Here is a 27,235-nt window from a genome sequence, read left to right on the forward strand (position 1 = left end):
TTCCATTCAGAAGGGAAACCGACCAGGATGTTGATAGTTCCTTTGATCCAACGAGGTGAACTTGTGCTTCAGAAGGCAGTATCCCTGGCTGTCCGTGCTGTGAACGTGTGTCAGACGTGGTAGAGGTTGTAGCAGGCCACCGGTCTCTCCAGCACCGTCTCGCCCTCCACATCGTACACGTAGTCGCAGCGGTGTGAGAGCAGAGGAGAGTCAGACATCGCCACGCTCTGATTACCAAAGGAGATTATTGTGTCTCTCTGAGGAGAAAAAGTCACACGCAATACAGTTAGTTAACATGGTGGACGAAGACATTTTGAAATACATGAAAAAAGGTATATTGACTAAATCAGTTTAAAAGGAAAAAAGCCAACCACACACAACGTGTGTAAACTCAGTGTGCAGACATTGTTTGTATATTTCCTACAGGTGTCCATCTAGGACAGGGGGTCTAAACCTTTTTCACCGAGGGCCACATACAGAAAAATATATAAATATGCTGCTGTAACGCAAACATTTCCCACATTGGGATCAATAAAGTACTTCTTATCTTCAAGTTGTCAGAGGTTTAAAATCTTCACAAGCACTTGTTTTAAACTAATGTAAGTGTTCCTCTCACCCGGATGGAGCCGCCTCCGTTGCTGGGATTAGGAGTGGGATCAGGGATGGCAACGATACTAGCTGCTCTCTCAAAATCCTTCTTACATAAATGACACATAATCCCCGCAGCTAAGGCATCGCCGAGAACATTGATCATCGTCCTGAACCGATCACTGAGAACGAGAGACAACAACAGTTTGCACATCGTCCCAAAATCATCATAATAATATAATAATAATACACTTTATTTGTATAGCACCTGTCATGCACAAATCAGCCCAAAGTGCTTTACAGAGCACATAACAACAATATTAAAATGATTAAAGAACAAGATAACACAGCTACAGTGATCCCCGTGAATTAAAGCTGACAAGAAGTTAAAATAAAAGCAAAACAGTAAATACAGTAAAACATGGACAATGATATTAGTGACAATTGAAAGTTAACCCAAATTAAAAGCCATATTAAAAAGATATGTTTTTAATTAGCTTTTAAACATTTCAAGAGAGTTTGCTGTTCCACTAAGAACATCTACTTTAAGGCCCGGTCGGGCTCTGTTCATATTCAGTGTGCATCAGGGTTTCCGTTAGCCGGTAATTACCGGTTTTTAGCTGGTCAAATTTATTAAAAACCGGTAAATTCAAAACCTGACGGTCAACATGTCTGGTAATAATTAGGGAGGCTCCGATAGATCGGCCGCCGGTCATTATCGGCCGATATTCACTCTTAATAGTTTGATCGGTGCTCTCTATAAAGGCCGATCAGGAGAGCTGGATCTGATCGATATGGACATAAACGCGAGTGAAGTATAACCGGACGCGAGAGAGAGATCAGATCAGCTGCTGAGTCAGACAGAGACACGCAGCTCTGCATGAGCACCTGAAGCCCCGCCCTCTGTTTAGCGGGCTGCAGGAGCTGCATGAGAAACTGACGGGCTGTCAGGAGAGAGAGAGAGAGGGAAAAGAGAGGATCCGTTTCTCCCGTGTTATTATTCAAATGTAATGTAAACTTTTGAATAATGTACGTTATCTACTACAAGTAGTTTGTTTGAATGTAATAATTATGTTGTTTGTTGTTTGTGGAATCATTTATTGAAAAATGTATCTGAATTTTTCGATCTGTTACGATTATAAACTGAAGCAATATAAAAATGAGCCCGTGAACTGAGTTTTAAACTGAAGCATATCTGCTCATAGTCCGGTAATTACATGCTAACGGAAACTCTGCTACACAACTATTATTATTATTGAAATATGACCGGTAAGTTTCAAATTAGTCCGGTAAAATAAATTCTGCCCGGACATTTGACCGGCGAGAAAAAATCCTAGCGGAAACCCTGGTGTGCATTAGTACTCACAGGACCCAATCAATGGCCACGATCAGCGAGATGTCGGCAGGCGGCAACCCCACAGAGGTCAAGACAATCACCATGGTAACCAGACCGGCTTGAGGTATCCCAGCCGCACCGATACTGGCTGCTGTTGCCGTGATACTGAAGAGACAACAGTAGTGTGTAAAGTAAATTCACCCAGCTTTATTTGTACTTGTACTTTACTTGAGTATTTCCATGTATTATTACTTTAAAACTTCTTCTCCACTACAATTCAGAGGTGAATATTATACCTTTTACTCCTCTACATTTATTTTAACACTCAGAGTTACATTGTGCATTTAAAAACATGCTGATGTGGTATAATGCAGTACTGCACTACTTATCTACGCAATATTTCTAAATGTAGTCCACATTGACAAACTACACTGCTAAAATGCACTTACATGTATGAAAACAATGCTAATATGATAACCATACTAATATAATACTGTGAAAATATCTATTCTGCATAATGAGTTATTTTACTTGATATTTGAAGTTATGCGGTACTCTGTACTGTTCTGTACTTTATATCATTCTCAAATGGGCCTTTGTGCAGAATGAGTACTTTTTGATACTTTTGGGTCTGTACACACACACACACACACACACACACACACACACACACACACACCACACACACACACACACACACACACACACACACACACACACACACACACACACACACACACACACACACACACACACACACACACACACACACACACACACACACACACACACACACACACACACACACACACACACACCTACACTTACACACACACACACACACACACCTACACTTACACACACCTACACACACAAAAATATTGGTCTTCACTATAAGTAATGGGTTTTCTTTAGGCGGAGACAGGAATTTACATTTTTTTTCTATGTTCCATCTGAATTTACTCTGACACAGAAAAATCTATATTGATTCTGACACTTCTACATCCAACTCACAGATGTAACCTTGCTTTGACAACAACAACTATTCATATAAACCTTTTAGAAGTGAAGTTATAGTCATTTGTTCTGGGAATGTAATTTTCGAGCCTGAAACCTGAAAAACAGGCTCGGGGTTTAACAGGTTAAGTAACATTTTGAAATCAGTTTTAGTGGAGTATTTTGAGACCATGGTATTTGTACTTTGGTAAAGCATCTGAGTACTTCTTCCAGCACTGTGAGTAAGGGATTACAATCTAATTAGTTCTCGACACAACCGATGGGAGGATAATGAGCTCAGTGCTTCTTCTCACCTAATAGTGACCAGCTGGCCAAAGTCCAAGTCATACTCATTGACCTGAGCGATAAAGATGGCCGCCACTGCCTCGTACAGCGCCGTACCGTCCATGTTGATGGTGGCTCCCACCGGCAGCACGAAGCGAGCGATCTGCCGGTCCACACCACAGTTCTCCAGGAGACACTTCATGGTGATGGGCAATGTGGCAGAGCTGCAGAGAATCACAAACATACCATATGATACCATACGATATACTTTATTGTCCCCAAAGGACATTTGTTCTGGACTCCATCCTGCTGTTCCGCATACATGTACATATACACATATAATAAACATTAAAATACATGCACATATCATCACTCATCACTAACACAATACACAGACGCACATACTGACAATGGCGCCCTATTGCACAACCCTCATGGCCAACATTTAAAGGTCACCTATTATGCAAAATCCTCCTCTTCATGTCTCTTCTACATCAACATGTGTCCCCTCTTCTTCATGTCTCTTCTACATCAACATGTGTCCCCTCTTCTTCATGTCTCTTCTACATCAACATGTGTCCCCTCTTCTTCATGTCTCTTCTACATCAACATGTGTCCCCTCTTCTTCATGTCGCTTCTACATCAACATGTGTCCCCTCTTCTTCATGTCGCTTCTACATCAAAATGTGTCCCCTCTTCTTCATGTCTCTTCTACATCAACATGTGTCCCCTCTGTGTAAAGAGACTCTGAAAGTTTCAGGAACAAAGATTCTCTCTCTTTTTGATCAATTTCTATAAAAACCTGTCTGAAAATGAGCTGATCAGATTTTGGCCACTTTGTGATGTCATAAGGTTTTTTGGGCTAATGTAACCATTAGCCAATCAGTAACCAAGGTAACCCCCCACCCCCATCTTATCACCTGAATCTCCTCCGAGAGCACCATTGAGTTATTTGTAACCAAATATCTCTCAGAGGGGCGTGGGGAGGGGCTCCTTATTTTCATCTAAAGTAACAGACAGAGAATCAGCACTTTGGAAACAGGGCTGAAACAGAGGGGATTATGGGTAATGCTGCAATGATCTTCAGAGACATGTTTGTATCTAAGAGCTGTAATATATTGATGAAAAACAGTATAATAGGGGACCTTTAATGGACATAGGCAGGGATTAGTGGTTCAGCTTTGGGAACCCTGAATCTTCCACCAAATGGTAGGAGCTGGACTTCTGGGTGGAGTTTGTGAGTGGGATCAGACTTTTTTTTTGTGCCTGTCTAATAATGGACTGCTCATATATGTTTTGGAGAGATGGATGTTTTTTGACCCCCATAATAGTACCAGGGAAGCAATCTGTGACTTAGTGAAGTTACCATATGAGCAACCAGAACTTATGGTGCGTATTTTGTACTATTTATTAAAAACAACCTTACCCTTTGATAGGGTTTGGGACCCGTTTACTCAACTGTTAGGGAATGTTAATGTGTCAAACATGCTAAGAAATAACAATGGGAATCCATGAGAGCGATCTGGTTGAACGGAAAAGTAAAGTAAACTGCTGTGACTATGTACACTTTTTAGGATAATGTTGCTACTGCCCAATTTTTTTTGTTTTTATTTTATTTCATTTCATTTAATGTCTTGTATTTTTTATTATATATTTCAATTACATTTTTTTTAAATGATGTCCTGTCTTGTCTTTGCCTCTGTTTTTCCCATTTTGTATGCAAGGCAAGGCAAGGCAAGGCAAGGCAAGGCAAGGCAAGGCAAGGCAAGGCAAGGCAAGGCAAGGCAAGGCAAGGCAAGGCAAGGCAAGGCAAGGCAAGGCAAGGCAAGGCAAGGCTAGGCAAGTTTATTTATATAGCACCTTTCAACACAAGGCAATTCAAAGTGCTTTACAAAAAATGAAAGACATTAAGCATTAAAAAAGAAAAGCTAATAAAATAAACATTAAAAGAAAAAATACATAGATAAAAGTTACAGTGCAGTTTAAGATATGAATAGTTCAATTAAAAGCAGCGACAAAAAGAAAAGTCTTCAGCCTGGATTTAAAAGTAGTCAGAGTTGCAGCGGACCTGCAGGTTTCTGGGAGTTTGTTCCAGATATTTGGAGCATAATAACTGAACGCTGCTTTACCATGTTTAGTTCTGACTCTGGGGACAGAAAGCTGACCAGTCCCTGAAGACCTGAGAGATCTGGATGGTTCATAATTTAGCAGGAGGTCAGTAATGTATTTTGGGCCTAAACCATTCAGTGCTTTATAAACCAGCAGCAATATTTTGAAATCTATTCTTTGACACACAGGTGTAAAGACTTCAGAACAGGAGTGATGTGATCCACTTTCTTAGTGTTAGTGAGGATTAGAGCAGCGGCGTTCTGAATCAGCTGCAGCTTTCTAATAGATTTTTTAGTGAGACCTGTGAAGACACCATTGCAGTAGTCAAGTCTACTGACGATAAAGGCATGGACAAGTTTTTCCAAATCCTGCTGTGACATTAGTCTTTTAATCCTAGATATATTCTTTAGGTGATAGTAGGCTGATTTAGTAACTGTTTTAATGTGACTGTTGAAACTCAAGTCAGAGTCCATGACTACACCTAGATTTCTGGCTTTATCTGTTGTTTTGAACATTGCAGGCTGAAGCTCAGCGCTAACTTTTATACGTTCTGACTTGGCTCCAAAAACCATAACCTCAGTTTTATCTTTGTTTAATTGGAGAAAGTTCTGACACATCCAGTCATTGATTTGTTCAATGCACTTACTCAGTGTTTGAATTGGAGCATAGTCTCCTGGTGAAATTGTTACGTACATTTGTGTGTCATCTACATAGCTATGGTAACTTATTTTGTTGTTTTTCATTATCTGAGCCAGTGGTAGCATGTAGATGTTAAAGAGAAGAGGCCCCAAGATGGAGCCTTGAGGAACCCCACATGTCATATTTGTCAACTCAGATGTGTATTTACCTATAGAAACAAAGTTGTTTCTGTCCTTTAAGTAGGATTCAAACCAATTTAGAACTGTTTCCGAAAGTCCCACCATGTAAGTATGTGTAAGGTATGGCGTGTCTTGTAACTATGTTGTTCAAAAGAAAGAAAAACAACCTTACCTGGATGACGTGGCCAGTGCAATGACGAGAGCCTGCAGCAGCCCTCTGATGTAGGCGAAGGGGTTTTTTCTGGTGAAGAAGAAGTAGAAGAGAGGCAGCAGGATGAGGCCGTGCACGAACAAACCGGAGAGCACCGTGATGAAGTACATGCCCAACTTCTCCCCCAGATGGGCCGGGTCCTGCATGTCCAGGATCTTCCCCGCCACGAGGAACACGATGCCGAAGGGGAAGTACCTGCAAGAAGGTGAGATTATAATCATGAAGAAAAAGTGGAAGTGCATTAAACTTCCATTGTTTTAAATGAGCAGCAGGGAGTTATTCCACTAGTTCCACAAAACAAGTCCGATTGTGTAAAAGCCTACGAGGAAATGATAGGCCATATCACCTGACTAATTACCTCAGTTTACTGAATACGTTTATGGTCTCAATCGCTAATATATTTACTTCCGCAATGTGCTCACTTACACGTTACCATATGTTTGGTTACTTTATACTTCAACATTAACATTGTATATTATACAATTATATAAAAAGGCTACAGAAGGCCAAAGCAGGGGGCTATTCGTCTGGTTGCAAAAAAGGCGTCTGATTGTATAAAACTAAATTTGACTTCTCACTTATTGCCTCAGAAGACATTTAAAAAGGTTTATGGCCTCAATGATCAGTTTCAAGTCCTCTTCAAAACATAATTTTCTTTAAATGATGATCCTATTTAGACTAAAATAGATGATAATCGGGATCTGCTTTAGGCATGCCTTGTGATTGACAGGTTGCTTACACAGAGTAGGTTGCTTACACAGAGTAGGCTATGTATTTTCTATTTTCTATTTTTTAACCCTTTCACAGTGCTTTTTCGGTTGATATAAGTTACTCTAGTATTTCGGTGGCTTTACAATGTTGGCGTTTGCATGTCATTTATTCCACTCTATTGTGTCACGTCTGGTTCCAAAAAGCCAAGATGCCAAATTCAAGTTTTCAAAGCTTCTGTTCACAAACCAATGGGTGAATCAACGGTGGCTACGTCCACTTCTCAAATACCATCCATGGCAGAACCTCAAGACTAACACATCCTGCTTTTGCAACACGTATTATGTATGATCATGATATTTCCAATTCCCCTGTGCACAAAACCAGGCCATTGAGGAGATGTATATTGACTTATAGTGTCTGACCCTATCAGCTCGCTAATATTCTGAATGGGAGAAAGTGGACCCTCCAGCTCCTGTGAAAAGCAGGAAGCACTCTTCCATGAGCTGCGGTGAGACTTATTTTTAGACATGATCTGTTTGTCTTTACATTTACACGACACGTGTGTGTGTGTGTGTGTGTGTGTGTGTGTGTGTGTGTGTGTGTATGTGTGTGTGTGTGTGTGTGTGTGTGTGTGTGTGTGTGTGTGTGTGTGTGTGAGAGAGAGAGAGAGAGAGAGAGAGAGAACAGACGTACCACATCGCAGCATTGATAATCTTCATGACGCACTCGTTGACGCACTGGCACACGTTGACCAACGGAGCTCCGCGTTCTCCCATCTTCCCGAGCAGAAGACCTGAGACAACACAGCACATTTGGTATCATTGTCTTACAATTAAACCCTAAAAAGGGTTTATAACTACATCATTAATGGTTTATAAATAATTAACCAATGTTTTATAGATCAGATAAATTACCAACTTTGGCTGGTTATCATGTCGACAATCGAAAATGTAAGTTAGTCCTTAACTGAACATCTTTTTCAGCACTGAACTGACTTAAGTAATAATATGTTTTGGTTACTTTATACTTACTTCCAGATTAAGATTTGACATTAAACAATAAATACATTGACTGCTTTATACTTATTCTCCTATAGTTTTTAGTGAGAAATTGTGTACCTTTTTATTTCACTTCATTAATCAAACAGCTGATATCACTTTCCATTTAAAGATTAAATGTGAAATAAGAAAAAAACGAGTGCCCAAAGAAATACAAGTGTCCAATATTTCACAGAAATAGTATTTCGATTAGAAAATAAAGTAAAACTAAACAGGTCGTACAGCAGCACTAACCCTCTCCCTCCGAAAAGGACTGCACAACAACCAATGTATATAAAGTTATTTAAACTTCCCAGACCACATTAGCAAAAGGCTACTGAGATAGCATCTGGAAAAATATTATTATACAGGGGCCATTTGTCTGCATTATTAGTACATTTATTTTGAAACTCTCAGTACATTTTTCCAATATTACCTCTGTGCGTGTACTCTTTAAACCTCGGCAAGGGTACAAATATAATAAGCCTGTTTCCATCAAAATGAAAGAGCTAAATGTGTCGTAAACCACGGCCAAAGGGGTTTTCAAATCCTAACCAAAAGTTGCAATTGCTTATATTGTACTGAATGCAATAATGACTCATAACCAGGGGCGGACTGGCCATCGGGACGTGAATCATCATTGAAGCCATTCCTTACATTTTATAAACTCTTTAAAGAGCTTGACCTTAAAAAAAAAACAGTACCATTGTGATTTTACTTAAATAAATCAGGTTTTTGAGATGTTTTCTGTGGTATTCTCAGCTGTGTGATTGTCTTACCCATGGTGGCGGAGAAGATGACGATCCCCAGCACGTTCATGCCCTTGCTTGTACTCGGGACGATTTTGTACTTGAGGTCTGGCGCAGGTGTGATCTCCAGAAAGACCGGGTGTCCGAGTTGAGGGTTGTGGTAGTCGGGCATGACATACACAAAGTTGGCCTGAGATTCTTTGATATCCGAGTTCTGTACAATAGGTACCAGGTCCGTTCGGTACTGGAGTGTGGATGAAACAACCACAGAGGATTGTTAACATGTGACATTGACGTTAAAGTGCAACTCAAAATGTATCTTGTCCTCCACTCACCTGCTGAAAAGTGGCTTCAATTAGATTTGACGGGATCATGTTTCTATAAAAGATAATATACAGACAAATATATCACGTCATGTCTGTATTGGAATATACAGTATGGCTAGTGTATACTTCTTTTCATTTGACAAACTATTATTAGATACAAATATATAATGAATCATCCCTCTTGATGTTGAATATCTATGATTGAGATATCACCACAGCAATGGTTAGGAATTAGTTGTAGGGCCGCTATTCATTTGAAATGGATACAGGAAGTGTTTGACTCACTAAAACAAGGACGCTTCATTCAAATAATTACCAAATATACCAAGACATTTGAAATAACCTTTTAAAGACTCAGAGACCGTTTCCTCCCACAGGCCATCGAATGTTAAACACCTGAACTTTTGAAAGAACATCCATAACATTCAACTGGTTGTAACTTATTATATATATATATATATATCAATATCCCAATTACTGTACATAGACTATTCTGGACTATTTCTATTATATTATATTTTATTTGTATTTACTTGCACTATTATCTGTGTTGCACTGTTGGAGGAGCCTGTGACCTAAGCATAACTACACGGTAGCTACTGTATGTACATATCACTAGTAAAAGCCTTGAATCTTGAATCTTAAACCTTTTAAATCTGACCTTTCTTTCTACATGGATCATTTTATTTACACAACACAAAAGCCTTCACGTGGTGTAAGGTACATGGGGACAGCATCCTGAGAAGTATGTATTAAAACAGCATACGTCAATGACACTGAACCCAGGAAGAAAGCTCGTCAAAGACGTAAGAGGACTGAAACGTACACCTGACCTTTGGCTTACAGCATCAGATACACACCAGCCACAGCTCACTAATAATACTCAGGTTTAAGAAGGAGGTATTAGTCGACCTTTGACTTGAATGGACATGCAGTAAGCCTGAGGACACACGCCAGACTGAAGTCTCTGTCTTACACAGCGTAACACGGCACAAGGACCTTCTGCGAAAGTGCTGGATTAACAGATAAACACAATTAAGTGTCTCCCTATTCTTAGCCGACCCGCCTCGTAAGAGTTCCACTGCACTTGTGTCACAAGGACATTGTTCTTCCTTCTTTATCAATTGAATGTCGAGAAGTCTCCCCATTTTCACAAAAAGGTCTAGATTCAGATAGTGATTGATGTAATCAATTGTTATAATTTATTTCTAATTTGCTTCTATTTGATTTGTTTTCATTTAAACGTAATGTCCCAATAAACCACATTTTTAGATAGATATTATCGATATTATACGGATTAGGTTATTATATTTCAGGACCATTTCATGATTTCTGGCGTCACATTGTTTTGTTGCGAGTGCTTTATTTTCAGCTACCATGATTCGAAACTGATCCTTTTATATTTTGCAATTAGGGAGCTTCCTGTTCGTGAGGAAGCGAAGGGTCAGAACTGGGTCTGTATTGGATTTAATTGGTCTGTACTGGTTTCGCAAATCCTCACCCGAGAAGACAAAACTAACAAGATGGAGTGGAAAATCTGGATTTTCCTGTAAAGCCCCTTACCAAGAGGGGGATTATGTCCGTCTAATGCAGTGGTTCTCAAAGTGGGGGGCGAGGCATGACAGGGGGCGCGAGAGACCAGGAGAAAAAATGGTTACTAAAAAAAATAAATTATAATCATATTTTGAAAAATGATTGATTCGAAAATAATATGATACAGTACATTACTATTACGTCTGGGTCTCTGTGTTTCATTAAAGCTCGGCTCTGTGTATATGTGGAACGAGCCATTTTGTGTGCGTGTGCGAGCGAGAGAGAGAGCGCACCGGTACCGGAGATCGTTGTTGTTAGCTTCTGGTGCTAGCGAGCTACGCTAACGGATATAAGGACTTTTTTCAACAACAAAGTGGAGGAGAGTCCTCTCCTGTCAGACTGAGAGACTCAGTGAGCTAAAGGACTCTCAGTGTTATCTCAGTGGGTCTCAAACGTTTTGGTCACCATTAATGTAAACAATTATTTCCGAGGCACACGTTTATATGATCATTATAGTTATAAAAAAATAAGAGAATAAATGAAAAACAGGTATGAAATACTATATGACAGTAAAACAAGAATTAAGTTTAAAAGGGAGTGATTTGTAAAATATCCATAAAGAAAAAGTAAATCTGTTTACAGTTCTGTTTCAAATGGGTGTTGAGAGATGTATCCATAGATCTCTTCATTTTGCTCTCAAAGTGCACCAGATTGATGCTTTTAAATTCAATATTTAAAAATCTTCCCGGGAGAGCATGCCCCCCGGATATGTGAGGTCCACACACCACCTATAAAAATAGTACTTTACCCCTGCTTACACCTATATGCCGTGAGCTGATTATCGAGCCTTCATTGTAACAGTCGCGGGTACACTGTGTATATGCTTGGGGATTGTTGTAGTACATTAATGGGAAACCCTAAATGTTTGAGCACCCTCTATGAAACGTCAAGCTAAAAGAAATCCCTGGCGCCGCCACTGAGCCTGACTATTTGTGTTGGGGGGGCCTGGCTTTTTTTTTCTCCAAAGGGGGGGCCTGACAGAAAAAGTTTGAGAACCACTGGTCTAATGGATGAAGTGAAGGTGGGCAATAGGTTTCCAGCCTTCACATCTTCTCCAAAAATAGCAGAGCCCTCAAGTATGTCACTCTGTTCTCTATGTTTCGGAAATCAGCTTAGGAACATGCAACAAATGGGAGGGAATATTTTTGACAGATTGCTGCACAGTCCTACAATCTGCTCTCATGAAATGCTAACGAGGAAGAACATATTCGAAGAGACGTTCTTACGTTTTTAGCCACGCGAGCAGCCGGTTAGTCTTTAGGGTCTCTAATGTGGACCAGACTGAGATACCTCAACACCTATTTTAAGGATTGCCATAAGTATTGTGCACATATTCATCGTGCTAAAAGGATAACTTTGAATTCTTTTTTCACCAAAGTTTATGTAGAGATTGTTTATTTTTCCACTGTTACCTTGTCATTGTGTGCACGTTAGCATGCTGGCGTTAGCATTCAGCTCATAACATTTGATGTGTCTAAATACAGCCTCACAGATTTCCTCACATGGCTGTAAAACGTTGTTCCTAATAGAGGAGCCATATTAAATCATGTCAGAGGTCAGGTACAGAGCAGCATGTAGAGCGGGTAGGGAATTGTGGATTAAAGGCAGGTCAATGTTTTCGAATGACAGCATTTCCAGCACAATGTTCACTTGGTCAAAAAGAGAGATTATGTCTTTAAATCTTTACCTGATGAGGTCCAACAGAGCATCAGCAGAGGTCATAACAGGCCCTGAATGTGAATGGTGGCCATCTTTTTCTGTGCCCGTGCCCGGGTGAATGACGAGGACTAGCACGATGCCGACGATGACGGCGATGAAGGTCGTCCACAGGTAGTAGGTGATGGTCAGGAAACCCAGCCGACCGCTGGCCTTGGTGTCCATGGCTGACAGGCCGGACATAAGACTGGGTAGTAAATCAGAATGTCTCTTATTAACATAAAACTGTAAAGCGCTTATTTCTCTTAAAGGTCCTCTATTGGACTGTTTTTCATCAATATAGTATAGGTCTCAGATATAAATACAATTAGGGTGGTTCTTAAAATTGATAGTTGGAAAGTCTAAGCTCCAACCCCCAGAATTAATTATATTAGTCAAGAAAACTCTCCTGGTGAATTTTTGTTCTCAATCTGATAACATTAACCCCTCCCTCAGGGGTAAAGGTTGTCAGATTGAGGAAAACAATTCACCAGGAGAGTTTTCTTGACTATCATAAAAAATATGATCAGAAATATGATCAGCTCATTTTTATAGAAATGGATCAGGACAAAAAGAGAGAGAATCTTTTTTCCTGAAACTTTCAGAGTCTCTTTCCACAGAGGGGACACATGTTGATGTAGAAGAGACATGAAGAAGAGGGGACACATGTTGATGTAGAAGAGACATGAAGAAGAGGGGACACATGTTGATGTAGAAGAGACATGAAGAAGAGGGGACACATGTTGATGTAGAAGAGACGTGAAGAAGAGGGGACACATGTTGATGTAGAAGAGACGTGAAGAAGAGGGGACACATGTTGATGAAGAAGAGACATGAAGAAGAGGGGACACATGTTGATGTAGAAGAGACATGAAGAAGAGGGGACACGTGTTGATGTAGAAGAGACATGGAGAAGAGGGGACACGTGTTGATGTAGAAGAGACATGGAGAAGAGGGGACATGTGTTGATGTAGAAGAGACATGGAGAAGAGGGGACACGTGTTGATATAGAAGAGACATGAAGAAGAGGGGACACGTGTTGATGTAGAAGAGACATGAAGAAGAGGGGACACGTGTTGATGTAGAAGAGACATGAAGAAGAGGGGACACGTGTTTGATGTAGAAGAGACATGAAGAAGAGGGGACACGTGTTGATGTAGAAGAGACATGAAGAAGAGGGGACACGTGTTGATGTAGAAGAGACATGAAGAAGAGGGGACACGTGTTGATGTAGAAGAGACATGAAGAAGAGGGGACACGTGTTGATGTAGAAGAGACATGAAGAAGAGGGGACACGTGTTGATGTAGAAGAGACATGGAGAAGAGGGGACACGTGTTGATGTAGAAGAGACATGGAGAAGAGGGGACACGTGTTGATGTAGAAGAGACATGGAGAAGAGGGACACGTGTTGATGTAGAAGAGACATGAAGAAGAGGGGACACGTGTTGATGTAGAAGAGACATGAAGAAGAGGGGACACGTGTTGATGTAGAAGAGACATGAAGAAGAGGGGACACGTGTTGATGTAGAAGAGACATGAAGAAGAGGGGACACGTGTTGATGTAGAAGAGACATGAAGAAGAGGGGACACATGTTGATGTAGAAGAGACATGAAGAAGAGGGGACACATGTTGATGTAGAAGAGACATGAAGAAGAGGGGACACATGTTGATGTAGAAGAGACATGAAGAAGAGGGGACACATGTTGATGTAGAAGAGACATGGAGAAGAGGGGACACATGTTGATGTAGAAGAGACATGAAGAAGAGGGGACACATGTTGATGTAGAAAAGACATGGAGAAGAGGGGACACATGTTGATGTAGAAGAGACATGAAGAAGAGGGGACACATGTTGATGTAGAAGAGACATGAAGAAGAGGGGGACACATGTTGATGTAGAAGAGACATAAAGAAGAGGGGGACACATGTTGATGTAGAAGAGACATGAAGAAGAGGGGACACATGTTGATCTAGAAGAGACATGAAGAATAGGGGACACATGTTGATGTAGAAGAGACATGGAGAAGAGGGGACACATGTTGATGTAGAAGAGACATGGAGAAGAGGGGACACATGTTGATGTAGAAGAGACAGGAAGAAGAGGGGACACATGTTGATGTAGAAGAGACATGAAGAAGAGGGGACACATGTTGATGTAGAAGAGACATGAAGAAGTGGATTTTGCATAATAGGTGACTTTAACTCAATGTAAAACTATGAATGTATGAGTTGTATGCATTTGGTTTGTCTTCAGTATTTCAAAAACAGTGAATGGATGAGTGTGTTTCTATCTGTCTATCGTTGCAATAGAAAATTACATGATCAATACATTTGATCACTGAAAGTATTGAACATTTGCTGGTTGGAGGGTCACACAGGTTTGATCTCTCAAGGTGGTCACTGCATGTAAGTGTGGTTCTTGTTGATGCGCGAGATCAACCAAAACACATTCGTCAGCTGGTAAAAATGTAATGAGTCTTGAAACTTGATATTTTGCATATTTTCTCAAGGTACGATGAGTAACATTTCCCTAAAAAGCTATAATAAATAATCCTTCTCTATCATCACTTATCACCTGCTAGAAGTGAGTGGCAGAGTCTGCAGTGAACCTGCTTCTAGCTGTGTCTTTTTATGTTGTATTCGGGACGTTTCTTGGCGCCAACCTCGATAAAAAAGCAACACGGTGGCCAGTTCATAGCCACGTGACGTGCACAGTCCCGAAGAAACGTAAATATAGCGAGGTGAAAACAGCAAACCCTCCAATAAACTGATTTCACCTGGGTGAACCCTTATTTAGTCGGAGAAAAGGGGCCAACTGTGTTGGTTTCCTGCCCATTTAGTGACTTGTAATGGTTGTTATTCATATAATAATATAAATTATATTTATATAGCCCTTTTCTACAACTCAAAGATGCTTACAGTATGAGGGGAGGGTGGACAAACAAGGACAGGCAACAACATAAAATAAACAGAGAAGGCAGTGGAGAGGAAGTTGATTGAGAGGGGGAGGGGGCTTATGGGTAGACAGAGTTGAAGAGATGGACTTTGAAGCGGGACTGAAAGTCTGTGCTCTGCTAATAGTGCATATATTCTTATTTTGCAGTATTATGCTTTAATGATACTCGTTGTTTTTGTTTAACATGGTTTCGCTTTTTAGGTTCAGCTTAGATGTAGACATTTTAAGATTGTGGATTTCTCATGTTAAAAACATATTTATTTTAATTGAACAGAGATCTTTTCCAGTTATACTTGTATCTATCTCTTTTTGTTCTTAAAGAACAGAACTACAGGTACAAACATTAATATTCCAATTATTATTAAACAAAACAATACATACAATAAAGTGTAGATATAACCTGAGCGTTTCTGTTTAGAACATTTCAAAATATTACTTATATAAAGTGGTTAAACTTTATTCTACAGATGCAATAATAAAAAGAGCCGTTATAATAAATGTTCACAATTGGTTAGACAAGTTTAACGTACCACCTTTAATGCACTGCAGCTGTTTGCAGTCATATTTGACCTGAGGTGAGGACTTACACACAGGGGAGGACTTTTCTTACCTGGGAGGTGATGAGCGGCAGAATCAACATCTTTAACATCCTCATCAGGAGTTCTCCGGGGAAGGAAAAGTAGATCTTAGCCTGTGTGAGAGAGAAACACCTGTAGCAAACCACATTTCTAAAACAGCAAGGACCATATAACTTTAATTTACATTGAAATCAATCACCGGAGTTTAACTCATATGTTAAGATCTGTTCAAGACTCAATAATCAATAATATACCTAATAACATGCTTAGAAATCTCAGAGCAGCTGTTCCTTTGTGACAATTTGTTGTGTGTGTTTCACATATTTGTCTTTTGCTCAGAATAATTCAATGCTGTGTGTTTTGCCAGCTCCCAACAGTGACAGTGTCGAGCAGACTGGACACTAATCATTCATGTCTTCGCCAAAACACATACGCTTTAGATCAGCTACATAACACAATGTTACGATCACATGTAGCTTTGAAACAGACATTTAAACATTTCTACATGATCTGATGAGAGAAATGAAATCATAAATAGAAAACATTCTTTAAAACTGCATGACTGTTTTTTGAGGCCATTAGTAAAAACTAGAGAATGCAATTCCTGAAGAAATTGCTAGTGGGAATGCTTTATGCTGAAAAGCTGACACTGAACTGCTATGCTGAAATGTAATGTGTAGAAGAAAGTGAAGAATTTAGATTTAAAATGATACATGAACTCTGGGGGCTTGAATGTGTGATGAGAGAAGAAAAGAAAGTAAAAGGCTTGGAAAAGCAGCAGAATAGTTGAACTGCAAACTATTGAACTAAACTTGATGGCGAATGATCTGTCGCCAAGGCAACGGTATTTGATGACACCCCATAATACGCTTAGATATGTTGATGCCTGCATCGTTAGGCTTGCAAAATTCCGGGAATTTTCAAAGATGGAAACTTCCATGGGAATTAACGGGAATAAAACTGGACATTTTCTAAATTGAAGGTTGGCTCTTCATAGGGAACTTAAATATAGTTGGGAAAGTGTATTTTAGGCATAAATCTTGACTAAAACAAACAGATGCCATTCAAGTACACTTGAATATCCATGCCATAGCACACTGCTTACTGCATGGCTTTGAGACCACACGAAGGTTCGCAACAGGCTCACAAATATGAGAGTGGAAAAACTGGTTGGCATTCGGGCAAACCGAAGACTCTTGAGCCTGACACAGAGCCATTCTCAACCAGCTGGGACAGTGACACTGAAGAGCCCGTTGACTGCAAGGGTTTAGCAAAAAATGCAGAGGATCGCTTGAAGGAAGATTTGCATGTTTAATGGGACTTTTTGGGGATTTTCGGATGGGGGTGCATTTTTGTTCATTTTTTAATGAGTGGTGTTGGGGGGGATGAGTAATATTTAACTCAACATTCCTGTTTCGTTCTTCAATGAAACAAATAATTGTTCAATAAAATAATTAAAACTTGTTCTGTTCTACTTAAAAAAATAAATACAAATCTGTTGAAATGTCATGTTTTTTGTTTAATTTTGCATCGAATATTTCCAAAATTCCCCAGCTTGACTTCCCATGGAAACTTTCCCGAAATTTACCGGAAATGTTCCGCCCCTTTGCAACCCTAATCGTTACTAAACCTGTGAAGTTTTGGGCTGTTTGGAGCATTTTCACTGAAGTTATGAGAAACCCGTGTTTCATGGCGAGCATTGTGTTGCCATGGCAACATTTGAAGAAATCTCAAAACTGTCCCGTAGATGTCTTCACGGCTAGCACTTTTTGACAATTTTCATAGGAGCAATATCGTGTTTTATTGCAAGGGATGCGTTTCCATGGCAACAGCTTTTGAGGAAATCTCCCTAATGGCACATAGACATGTTGAGGGCTGGACCATTAACTGTCATCTGAAGTCTGGTGGTGTTTTGACCATTTTCATATCAGTTACGACAACATCGTGTTTTTGGAGAGGGATGCATTTCCATGGAAACAGCCTATGGTGAGATCTCAGATTTGGCGTAGAGCTGTTGAGGCATGGACCGGTGATATACAAGCGCAGTTTGGGGGACGATCGGACAGTGTCCATTGGAGTTACAGCGACATCTTGTTTTATGGCGAGGGATGCTTTCCATGGAAACGGCATATGATGACACACCATAATTGACGTACAGCTGTTGAGGGCAGGACCATTAACCATTATCTGAAGTCTGCTGCTCTGAGCATGTCAGTTGGTGATGACATCATCGTGTTCAATGACACAGGTGTTTATATTTGAGCTAACGATGTGTCCAGAGATCAAAGGTTTCCATGGTCACTTCATGCCCTCAAGAGGCATTTTGTTTAATTATTTTTGCTTAATTTTATTTTATTTTTCAAGCTACGAGATGTTTTCCTACGTTTCTCATGAAAGATTATCTCAGGAATGTAGGGTTTGGGAATTATGGCAGGTTTAAAAGAAAATCTGAAGTCAAAATGAAATCTGTCCTCCACTCTATCTGTGACATCACGCACTCTAAAATCTGAAGAAGGCCTCTTTGCCAAAGTCTGAACAATGTTTAATATTTCTAAAACTATGAATCAGATTTAAAAGTTGTTTAACACGAATAATGTCAGACAGATGTGTAACATGTTAAAGTTGGAATGAGGTTTCTGAGTGAAAGTATGAAGGAACAGTTAGCAGTTGAAGTTGCATGAAGATTGTTCAAGTCTGAAGAGTTTCTCCATTGACTTCCATGTTAAAAATTTGATGAATTATGGAATGTAACTCTGGAATTATGAAAGTTATGAATAAGAAAAGTAATAGCCATCGATTCCCGACCGAGCTGAATGTTTTGATGTTCGAACGGAGTTTCTGCGATGTGGAATGTGGGAGAAGAAGAGGCGCAAAATAACCCGGCGGAATAATAAAGAATTTCATGCGTAGCAGATAGTGGGAATGCTGTCAGCAACCACCAACCAGCTAAATTGTTAGCTGTTAACATTTAACAGCTAACAATGTAGCTGTTAAATATTCTGGTTTGTTTATCAGCTAGTTTCTTAAACTCTTTTGCTTTCTGTCTGGTGCTGAGCAGGTGGTGTGCAATATATTTTAGAAACCTCCAAGATAAAAACAGCTACACATATTGTAACACTTCACAAATACAATGCTCAGGTGACCCAATGTTGATCTAAATCTATTATTATTGCATCTTTAACTATATGCAATTCTTCCAACACCTTCCCTGTTATACCTGCTGTTCTGCGTCTATCTGCTTTCACTCACACTCTTACATAACATGCTTTCAAAAGATAAGTGAGCCGAGCAGACTGGCTGTTGCTTCACACCCTGAATGTTGAGTGATACAACCATCGCACCATATTACACCAAGGTAATGATATGCAATGGTAGTCAGAAAGATCCACTGCCTAATTTCTATTTATCTATTTATCCATACCTGTGTGGACAGGTTATATGTCCTGAGGACAAATCCAAGCACGCAGCCCGTCACTACGGCGAACACAGAGAGGGTCAGAAGGCCATTCCTCTTGCAGTAGTCCTTCACAAACGCCCTGACTTTAGCTGAAATCATTGCTTTCAGAAACTTTTTCAACCATTCCATCATCTTTCAGGCTCGGCCCGTATCCCAGCAGGCCCTCACCTCCACCCTGAGTGACTGCCGGTATCCGAATTCCCTGATGGAGTGAGGTAGATCAATATGTAACCCCAGATCTGCGGCGGAGGACAACCAGGGGGATCTGATCAAATGTGGATCCTGTCTCACTCTGGGGAGCTCATCCAGACTGAGAGGAAGTGTTAACTGAGTCATTCGTGGCGAAGCTTTGTCTAAAAGGATTATCCCTATGAGCGGGTAGGGAATTGTGGATTAAAGGCAGGTCAATGTTTCGAATGACAGCATTTCCAGCACAATGTTCACTTGGTCAAAAAGAGAGATTATGTCTTTAAATCTTTACCTGATGAGGTCCAACAGAGCATCAGCAGAGGTCATAACAGGCCCTGAATGTGAATGGTGGCCATCTTTTCTGTGCCCGTGCCCGGGTGAATGACGAGGACTAGCACGATGCGACGATGACGGCGATGAAGGTCGTCCACAGGTAGTAGGTGATGGTCAGGAAACCCAGCCGACCGCTGGCCTTGGTGTCCATGGCTGACAGGCCGGACATAAGACTGGGTAGTAAATCAGAATGTCTCTTATTAACATAAAACTGTAAAGCGCTTATTTCTCTTAAAGGTCCTCTATTGGACTGTTTTTCATCAATATAGTATAGGTCTCAGATATAAATACAATTAGGGTGGTTCTTAAAATTGATAGTTGGAAAGTCTAAGCTCCAACCCCCAGAATTAATTATATTAGTCAAAAAACTCTCCTGGTGAATTTTTGTTCTCAATCTGATAACATTAACCCCTCCCTCAGGGGTAAAGGTTGTCAGATTGAGGAAAACAATTCACCAGAGAGTTTTTCTTGACTATCATAAAAATATGATCAGAAATGATCAGCTCATTTTTATAGAAATGGATCAGGACAAAAAGAAGAGAATCTTTTTCTGAAACTTTCAGAGTCTCTTTCCACAGAGGGGACACATGTTGATGTAGAAAGACATGAAGAAGAGGGGACACATGTTGATGTAAAGAGACATGAAGAAGAGGGGACACATGTTGATGTAGAAGAGACATGAAGAAGAGGGGACACATGTTGATGTAGAAGAGACGTGAAGAAGAGGGGACACATGTTGATGTAGAAGAAGTCGTGAAGGAAGAGGGGACACATGTTGATGAAGAAGAGACATGAAGAAGAGGGGACCACATGTTGATGTAGAAGAGACATGAAGAAGGGGACACGTGTTGTGTAGAAGAGACATGGAGAAGAGGGGACTACGTGTTGATGTAGAAGAGACATGGAGAGAGGGGACATGTGTTGATGTAGGAAGAGACATGGAGAAGAGGGGACACGTGTTGATATAGAAGAGACATGAAGAAGAGGGGACACGTGTTGATGTGAAGAAGAGACAGAGAAGAAGAGGGGACACGTGTTGATGTAGAAGAGGACATGAAGAAGAGAGGGGACACGTGTGATGTAGAAGAGACATGAAGAAGAGGGGACACGTGTTGATTGTAGAAGAGACATGAAGAAGAGGGGACACGTGTTGATGTAGAAGAGACATGAAGAAGAGGGGACACGTGTTGATGTAGAAGAGACATGAAGAAGAGGGGACACGTGTTGATGTAGAAGAGACATGAAGAAGAGGGGACACGTGTTGATGTAGAAGAGACATGGAGAAGAGGGGACACGTGTTGATGTAGAAGAGACATGGAGAAGAGGGGACACGTGTTGATGTAGAAGAGACATGGAGAAGAGGGGACACGTGTTGATGTAGAAGAGACATGAAGAAGAGGGGACACGTGTTTATGTAGAAGAGACATGAAGAAGAGGGGACACGTGTTGATGTAGAAGAGACATGAAGAAGAGGGACACGTGTTGATGTAGAAGAGACATGAAGAAGAGGGGACACGTGTTGAGTGTAGAAGAGACATGAAGAAGAGGGGACCACATGTTGATGTAGAAGAGACATGAAGAAGAGGGGACACATGTTGATGTAGAAGAGACATGAAGAAGAGGGGACACATGTGATGTAGAAGAGACATGAAGAAGAGGGGACACATGTTGATGTAGAAGAGACATGGAGAGAGGGGACACATGTTGATGTAGAAGAGACATGAAGAAGAGGGGACACATGTTGATGTAGAAAAGACATGGAGAAGAGGGGACACATGTTGATGTAGAAGAGACATGAAGAAGAGGGGACACATGTTGATGTAGAAGAGACATGAAGAAGAGGGGACACATGTTGATGTAGAAGAGACATAAAGAAGAGGGGACACATGTTGATGTAGAAGAGACATGAAGAAGAGGGGACACATGTTGATCTAGAAGAGACATGAAGAATAGGGGACACATGTTGATGTAGAAGAGACATGGAGAAGAGGGGACACATGTTGATGTAGAAGAGACATGGAGAAGAGGGGACACATGTTGATGTAGAAGAGACAGGAAGAAGAGGGGACACATGTTGATGTAGAAGAGACATGAAGAAGAGGGGACACATGTTGATGTAGAAGAGACATGAAGAAGTGGATTTTGCATAATAGGTGACTTTAACTCAATGTAAAACTATGAATGTATGAGTTGTATGCATTTGGTTTGTCTTCAGTATTTCAAAAACAGTGAATGGATGAGTGTGTTTCTATCTGTCTATCGTTGCAATAGAAAATTACATGATCAATACATTTGATCACTGAAAGTATTGAACATTTGCTGGTTGGAGGGTCACACAGGTTTGATCTCTCAAGGTGGTCACTGCATGTAAGTGTGGTTCTTGTTGATGCGCGAGATCAACCAAAACACATTCGTCAGCTGGTAAAAATGTAATGAGTCTTGAAACTTGATATTTTGCATATTTTCTCAAGGTACGATGAGTAACATTTCCCTAAAAAGCTATAATAAATAATCCTTCTCTATCATCACTTATCACCTGCTAGAAGTGAGTGGCAGAGTCTGCAGTGAACCTGCTTTCTAGCTGTGTCTTTTTATGTTGTATTCGGACGTTTCTTGGCGCCAACCTCGATAAAAAAGCAACACGGTGGCCAGTTCATAGCCACGTGACGTGCACAGTCCCGAAGAAACGTAAATATAGCGAGGTGAAAACAGCAAACCCTCCAATAAACTGATTTCACCTGGTGAACCCTTATTTAGTCGGAGAAAAGGGGCCAACTGTGTTGTTTCCTGCCCATTTAGTGACTTGTAATGGTTGTTATTCATAATAATAATAATAAATTATATTTATATAGCCCTTTTCTACAACTCAAAGATGCTTTACAGTATGAGGGAGGGTGGACAAACAAGGACAGGCAACAACATAAAATAAACAGAGAAGGCAGTGGAGAGGAAGTTGATTGAGAGGGGGGAGGGGGGCTTATGGGTAGACAGAGTTGAAGAGATGGACTTTGAAGCGGGACTGAAAGTCTGTGCTCTGCTAATAGTGCATATATTCTTATTTTGCAGTATTATGCTTTAATGATACTCGTTGTTTTTGTTTAACATGGTTTCGCTTTTTAGGTTCAGCTTAGATGTAGACATTTTAAGATTGTGGATTTCTCATGTTAAAACATATTTATTTTAATTGAACAGAGATCTTTTCCAGTTATACTTGTATCTATCTCTTTTTGTTCTTAAAGAACAGAACTACAGGTACAAACATTAATATTCCAATTATTATTAAACAAAACAATACATACAATAAAGTGTAGATATAACCTGAGCGTTTCTGTTTAGAACATTTCAAAATATTACTTATATAAAGTGGTTAAACTTTATTCTACAGATGCAATAATAAAAAGAGCCGTTATAATAAATGTTCACAATTGGTTAGACAAGTTTAACGTACCACCTTTAATGCACTGCAGCTGTTTGCAGTCATATTTGACCTGAGTGAGGACTTACACACAGGGGAGGACTTTTCTTACCTGGAGGTGATGAGCGGCAGAATCAACATCTTTAACATCCTCATCAGGAGTTCTCCGGGGAAGGAAAAGTAGATCTTAGCCTGTGTGAGAGAGAAACACCTGTAGCAAACCACATTTCTAAAACAGCAAGGACCATATAACTTTAATTTACATTGAAATCAATCACCGGAGTTTAACTCATATGTTAAGATCTGTTCAAAGACTCAATAATCAATAATATACCTAATAACATGCTTAGAAATCTCAGAGCAGCTGTTCCTTTGTTACAATTTGTTGTGTGTGTTTCACATATTTGTCTTTTGCTCAGAATAATTCAATGCTGTGTGTTTTGCCAGCTCCCACAGTGACAGTGTCGAGCAGACTGGACACTAATCATTCATGTCTTCGCCAAAACACATACGCTTTTAGATCAGCTTACATAACACAATGTTACGATCACATGTAGCTTTGAAACAGACATTTAAACATTTCTACATGATCTGATGAGAGAAATGAAATCATAAATAGAAAACATTCTTTAAAACTGCATGACTGTTTTTTGAGGCCATTAGTAAAAACTAGAGAATGCAATTCCTGAAGAAATTGCTAGTGGGAATGCTTTATGCTGAAAAGCTGACACTGAACTGCTATGCTGAAATGTAATGTGTAAGAAGAAAGTGAAGAATTTAGATTTAAATGATACATGAACTCTGGGGGCTTGAATGTGTGATGAGAGAAGAAAAGAAAGTAAAAAGGCTTGGAAAAGCAGCAGAATATTTGAACTGCAAACTATTGAACTAACTTGATGGCGAATGATCTGTCGCCAAGGCAACGGTATTTGATGACACCCCATAATACGCTTAGATATGTTGATGCCTGCATCGTTAGGCTTGCAAAATTCCGGGAATTTTCAAAGATGGAAACTTTCCATGGGAATTAACGGGAATAAACTGGACATTTTCTAAATTGAAGGTTGGCTCTTCATAGGGAACTTAAATATAGTTGGGGAAAGTGTATTTTAGCATAATCTTGACTAAAACAAACAGATGCCATTCAAGTACACTTGAATATCCATGCCATAGCACACTGCTTACTGCATGGCTTTGAGACCACACGAAGGTTCGCAACAGGCTCACAAATATGAGAGTGGAAAAACTGGTTGGCATTCGGGCAAACCGAAGACTCTTTGAGCCTGACACAGAGCCATTCTCAACCAAGCTGGACAGTGACACTGAAGAGCCCGTTGACTGCAAGGGTTTAGCAAAAATGCAGAGGATCGCTTGAAGGAAGATTTGCATGTTTAATGGGACTTTTTGGGGATTTTCGGATGGGGGTGCATTTTTGTTCATTTTTTAATGAGTGGTGTTGGGGGGGATGAGTAATATTTAACTCAACATTCCTGTTTTCGTTCTTCAATGAAACAAATAATTGTTCAATAAAATAATTAAAACTTGTTCTGTTCTACTTAAAAAAATAAATACAAATCTGTTGAAATGTCATGTTTTTTGTTTAATTTTGCATCGAATATTTCCAAAATTCCCCAGCTTGACTTCCCATGGAAACTTTCCCGAAATTTACCGGAAATGTTCCGCCCCTTTGCAACCCTAATCGTTACTAAACCTGTGAAGTTTTGGGCTGTTTGGAGCATTTTCACTGAAGTTATGAGAAACCCGTGTTTCATGGCGAGCATTGTGTTGCCATGGCAACATTTGAAGAAATCTCAAAACTGTCCCGTAGATGTCTTCACGGCTAGCACTTTTTGACAATTTTCATAGGAGCAATATCGTGTTTTATTGCAAGGGATGCGTTTCCATGGCAACAGCTTTTGAGGAAATCTCCCTAATGGCACATAGACATGTTGAGGGCTGGACCATTAACTGTCATCTGAAGTCTGGTGGTGTTTTGACCATTTTCATATCAGTTACGACAACATCGTGTTTTTTGGAGAGGGATGCATTTCCATGGAAACAGCCTATGGTGAGATCTCAGATTTGGCGTAGAGCTGTTGAGGCATGGACCGGTGATATACAAGCGCAGTTTGGGGGACGATCGGACAGTGTCCATTGGAGTTACAGCGACATCTTGTTTTATGGCGAGGGATGCTTTTCCATGGAAACGGCATATGATGACACACCATAATTGACGTACAGCTGTTGAGGGCAGGACCATTAACCATTATCTGAAGTCTGCTGCTCTGAGCATGTCAGTTGGTGATGACATCATCGTGTTCAATGACACAGGTGTTTATATTTGAGCTAACGATGTGTCCAGAGATCAAAGGTTTCCATGGTCACTTCATGCCCTCAAGAGGCATTTTGTTTAATTATTTTTGCTTAATTTTATTTTATTTTTCAAGCTACGAGATGTTTTCCTACGTTTCTCATGAAAGATTATGTCTCAGGAATGTAGGGTTTGGGAATTATGGCAGGTTTAAAAGAAAATCTGAAGTCAAAATGAAATCTGTCCTCCACTCTATCTGTGACATCACGCACTCTAAAATCTGAAGAAGGCCTCTTTGCCAAAGTCTGAACAATGTTTAATATTTCTAAAACTATGAATCAGATTTAAAAGTTGTTTAACACGAATAATGTCAGACAGATGTGTAACATGTTAAAGTTGGAATGAGGTTTCTGAGTGAAAGTATGAAGGAACAGTTAGCAGTTGAAGTTGCATGAAGATTGTTCAAGTCTGAAGAGTTTCTCCATTGACTTCCATGTTAAAAATTTGATGAATTATGGAATGTAACTCTGGAATTATGAAAGTTATGAATAAGAAAAGTAATAGCCATCGATTCCCGACCGAGCTGAATGTTTTGATGTTCGAACGGAGTTTCTGCGATGTGGAATGTGGGAGAAGAAGAGGCGCAAAATAACCCGGCGGAATAATAAAGAATTTCATGCGTAGCAGATAGTGGGAATGCTGTATCAGCCAACCACCAACCAGCTAAATTGTTAGCTGTTAACATTTAACAGCTAACAATGTAGCTGTTAAATATTCTGGTTTGTTTATCAGCTAGTTTCTTAAACTCTTTTGCTTTCTGTCTGGTGCTGAGCAGGTGGTGTGCAATATATTTTAGAAACCTCCAAGATAAAAACAGCTACACATATTGTAACACTTCACAAATACAAGTGCTCAGGTGACCCAATGTTGATCTAAATCTATTTATTATTGCATCTTTAACTATATGCAATTCTTCCAACACCTTCCCTGTTATACCTGCTGTTCTGCGTCTATCTGCTTTCACTCACACTCTTACATAACATGCTTTCAAAAGATAAGTGAGCCGAGCAGACTGGCTGTTGCTTCACACCCTGAATGTTGAGTGATACAACCATCGCACCATATTACACCAAGGTAATGATATGCAATGGTAGTCAGAAAGATCCACTGCCTAATTTCTATTTATCTATTTATCCATACCTGTGTGGACAGGTTATATGTCCTGAGGACAAATCCAAGCACGCAGCCCGTCACTACGGCGAACACAGAGAGGGTCAGAAGGCCATTCCTCTTGCAGTAGTCCTTCACAAACGCTCTGACTTTAGCTGAAATCATTGCTTTCAGAAACTTTTTCAACCATTCCATCATCTTTCAGGCTCGGCCCGTATCCCAGCAGGCCCTCACCTCCACCCTGAGTGACTGCCGGTATCCGAATTCCCTGATGGAGTGAGGTAGATCAATATGTAACCCACAGGATCTGCGGCGGAGGACAACCAGGGGGATCTGATCAAATGTGGATCCTGTCTCACTCTGGGGAGCTC

The 27,235-nt window shown here is 40.2% G+C and overlaps 2 protein-coding genes across 6 annotated transcripts in view; both read right to left on the bottom strand.

Moving 5' to 3' along the window:
• Window positions 1–27,062, bottom strand: slc1a8b (solute carrier family 1 member 8b). Its single transcript, XM_034111584.1, has 11 exons — window positions 26,895–27,062; window positions 23,496–23,575; window positions 12,447–12,662; window positions 9,176–9,218; window positions 8,871–9,084; window positions 7,748–7,847; window positions 6,305–6,538; window positions 3,235–3,429; window positions 1,955–2,089; window positions 617–770; window positions 1–257 (listed from the first exon to the last, which is right to left on the bottom strand). The coding sequence occupies exons 1-11, from the start codon at window positions 27,060–27,062 to the stop codon at window positions 111–113; spliced, it is 1,686 nt and encodes a 561-aa protein (XP_033967475.1). The 3' UTR covers window positions 1–110.
• LOC117467748 (immunoglobulin lambda-1 light chain-like) overlaps window positions 1–27,235 on the bottom strand; it is a 156,775-nt gene that overhangs the window by 26,943 nt on the left and 102,597 nt on the right. The window lies entirely within an intron of this gene.

Source organism: Pseudochaenichthys georgianus, chromosome 22, assembly GCF_902827115.2.
Source record: "Pseudochaenichthys georgianus chromosome 22, fPseGeo1.2, whole genome shotgun sequence".
Taxonomy (NCBI): Eukaryota; Metazoa; Chordata; class Actinopteri; order Perciformes; family Channichthyidae; genus Pseudochaenichthys; species Pseudochaenichthys georgianus.

Coding starts and splice junctions, on each gene's coding strand:
- slc1a8b (XM_034111584.1), bottom strand. CDS start 27,062: ATGATGGAATGGTTGAAAAAGTTTCTGAAAGCAATGATTTCAGCTAAA. Junction 6,539..7,747: donor ATTATCAATGCTGCGATGTG/GTACGTCTGTTC, acceptor ACCTTCTTGCAG/GTACTTCCCCTTCGGCATCG. Junction 2,090..3,234: donor GGCCAGCTGGTCACTATTAG/GTGAGAAGAAGC, acceptor TTGTCTCTTCAG/TATCACGGCAACAGCAGCCA.